At 43.7% G+C, this 2,989-nt stretch overlaps 1 protein-coding gene across 1 annotated transcript; it reads right to left on the bottom strand.

The window, feature by feature from the left end:
• Positions 1-424: 424 nt before the first annotated feature.
• Positions 425-1,168, bottom strand: LOC138905325 (uncharacterized). The gene is made up of 2 exons (XM_070193836.1): positions 1,123-1,168; positions 425-981 (listed from the first exon to the last, which is right to left on the bottom strand). The coding sequence occupies exons 1-2, from the start codon at positions 1,166-1,168 to the stop codon at positions 425-427; spliced, it is 603 nt and encodes a 200-aa protein (XP_070049937.1).
• Between the last annotated feature and the right edge of the window lie 1,821 nt (positions 1,169-2,989).

Here is a 2,989-nt window from a genome sequence, read left to right as displayed (position 1 = left end):
TGATGAAGAGTCTGCAACACTGCCCTGAGATGATTGGCATGGTCCTCCTGACCTCGTGAATACACAAGAATATTGTCAATGAACACTATCATAAAGGAGTCGAGGAAAGGTGAAAACTTGATTCATAAGATCCATGAAAGCCGTTGGGGCATTTGTTTGCCCAAAAGACCACCAGAAATTCAAAATGCCCATAACGGGTCCTAAAAGCTGTTTTCGGAATATCCTGCTCCCTGATCTTCAGTTGGTGATACCCGGATCGTAAATCAATTTTGGAGAAGTATCTAGCACCTTGTAACCGATTAACCAAATCATCTATTCTTGGTAATGGATATTTGTTTATGATTGTGACTTTGTTGAGCTGCTGGTAATCAATACACATCCACAGTGATCCATCTTTCTTCCTCACAAAGAGAACCGGTGCACCCTATGGTGACACAATCGGTTGCGTGAAACCCTTTTCTGACAAATCCTTCAATTGTTCCTTTAGTTTCTTTAATTCTGTTAGTACCATTCTGTAGGGCGGAATAGATATAGGCTGCATGTCTGGCATCACATCAATCCCAAAATCAATTTCCCTGTCTTGAAGAATCCCAGGGAGCTCATCAGGAAAGACCTCTGGAAATTCATTCACAACTGGAACAGACTCGAGTGTAGGCGCCTCAGCGTCGGTGTCCGTAACCCGGACCAAATGATAGATACACCCCTTGTTAATCATCTTCGTGGCCTTAAGGTAAGAAATAAACCTACCATTCAACACCACATTATCCCTCTTCCACTCAAGAACTAGCTCATTAGGAAATTCAAACCTCACGGTTCTAGTTCGACAGTCGAGCTTAGCAAAACATGAATAAAGCCAATCCATTCCCATAATTACATCAAAATCAACCATCCCCATTTCAATGAGATCGGTCACAATGTCCCGACTACACACTGTGACAACACAGCCCCTATAAATCTGTGCAGCCACAATAGACTCGCCAACTGGAGTAGATACAGAGAACGACTCAGGAAGTTATTCCGGTTCTATCCCAAATTCCATAGCAACAAAAGAGGTAACATAGGACAAGGTGGAACCGGGATCAATAAAAGAATATACATCATGAGTTTGGACAGTCAATATACCTGTGACGACATCTGGAGAAGCCTTTGCACTCTGGCAACCACTCATAGCATAAAAACAGTTGGGTTCTCCTGAACTCTATGCACCACCCCTAGCTGTACCACGCCCTGCTGGTGCCGGAGGGCCTCGAGCTAGAGGGGGTGATAAAGATGTAGCATATGCAGAACTGGATGGCTGTGATGTGCCCCTGACCGCACCATGGCAGGATGAACGGCACTCCCTCTGAATATGACCCCTCAATCCACACCCGTAACATATCGGTAAGTCTATATAGCAGATCCCAAAGTGCATCTTCCCACACCTGGGGCATGGGGGCCTCCGTTGTTGCGGGAATCTCCCTCCTGATCGGCCCTGATGGTGGGATCCCCTGCTACCCTGATTGGGCCTGAAGTGACTCCCTTGCTGCTGACTGTGCCCTGCTAGCGGTGCACTAGCTGAAGACTGAGCATGAGACTGGGTTGGCCATGATGACCCTCCCCCGAAAGCTGATCTTCCCCCAACAAATGACTCACCAAAGTTTTCCGCGGACCAAGCCTTGCCGGTACCCTCTCGCTCCCTTATTTTCTTCAACAGATGGTCCTCTGTAGCTTGAAAAAATGCTACCATCTTCACATAGTTCATGTCTGAATTCAAGGCAGTTGTAGCGGCCTCATTGATAACCATGGGGCTAAGGCCCTGCACAAACCGGCGCACTCTAGCCTCCATAGTAGGCAACATGTGAATAGCATATTTTGATAGGCGCGCGAACTCCATGTGATACTCCCACACACTCCAACTCCCTTGATTAAGTTTCTCACACTCTGCGGCATGGGCTACCCTAGTCTCAGCAGGAAAGAAATGGTCTATAAAGGCATTCGCAAACTCACTCCTCCCACAGCTCAAACCAAGAATATGCCACACCTTTCAGGCGGTAGGCTGCCAACTCCACTCCCTCCATCTCAGTAGCGCGCATAACCCGGAGAGTCTTATGCATCTCATCAATGAAGTCCTGTGGGTCCTCCATGGGATTAGCACCCGTGAACACCGGAGGATCCAACTGAAGAAACTTTACACCCTATGTTTTCGTACATGAAAATATGCCATAAATAAATTGATGGAAGCTCGAAAAATGTGATGTTACATCCCGCATTTTCGTAAGTTAAAGTTTTGTCGTAAGTTAATCGACATAAGTTCGGGAATGAGATTATCTTGATATTATAAGCATTATACTATTTCAAGCAAGTGATGAGTAAATTCATGAAGGTGAGAGAGTAAGCAAATCGAAGAAAATGAATTTTTGTTCAAAGTGTGATATTTTGAGATAAAATACCGTCCGGGCTATAATACTCGGTATTTATGGACTTGTGCCATACAAGGTACCACATGACCATGATAGTGAGGTGTATAAGGTATGTTGAAAGTGAGTAGTACTTTAAGTAATTTGAGATAATTCCTAATTATGTAGATTATTGGGTAATGGGAGATTACCTAGTTAATTAAAGAATTGATCGAATAATTAATAATATTTGGGGAAAACTTTGCCAATGTGATGACTCTTCAAGTCCCTCGGTAAGGTGTCATTTTAATGGATTAGTCATCACCTTAGTGGGGCCCACACCCACTAAGGTATAAGACCTCTCTAACTTAAAAAACAAGATGCATATTCATGAGTAATGTAAAGATTTTTCATAGCATCTTCATAATTCAACGAGATCTCATAAGTGTCTTCAAGAATTCAAAGGAGAATTCTTAGTATTTTAGCAACGTGAGATTTTGCAATTTTAAGGGAATACTGTGCAATCCTTCTCAAAGATATCACACGGATTTTCCCCTACTTCGATTCGCCGTTACGTGTTTCGTCGCAAAAGAAGTATGTTAGAGGAATTGTCA

The sequence above is a fragment of the Nicotiana tomentosiformis genome, chromosome 2, assembly GCF_000390325.3.
Source record: "Nicotiana tomentosiformis chromosome 2, ASM39032v3, whole genome shotgun sequence".
NCBI classification, from domain to species: Eukaryota; Viridiplantae; Streptophyta; class Magnoliopsida; order Solanales; family Solanaceae; genus Nicotiana; species Nicotiana tomentosiformis.
The sequence above is the reverse complement of the archived record's forward strand: the minus strand, read 5'-3'. Positions and strand labels throughout refer to the sequence as shown.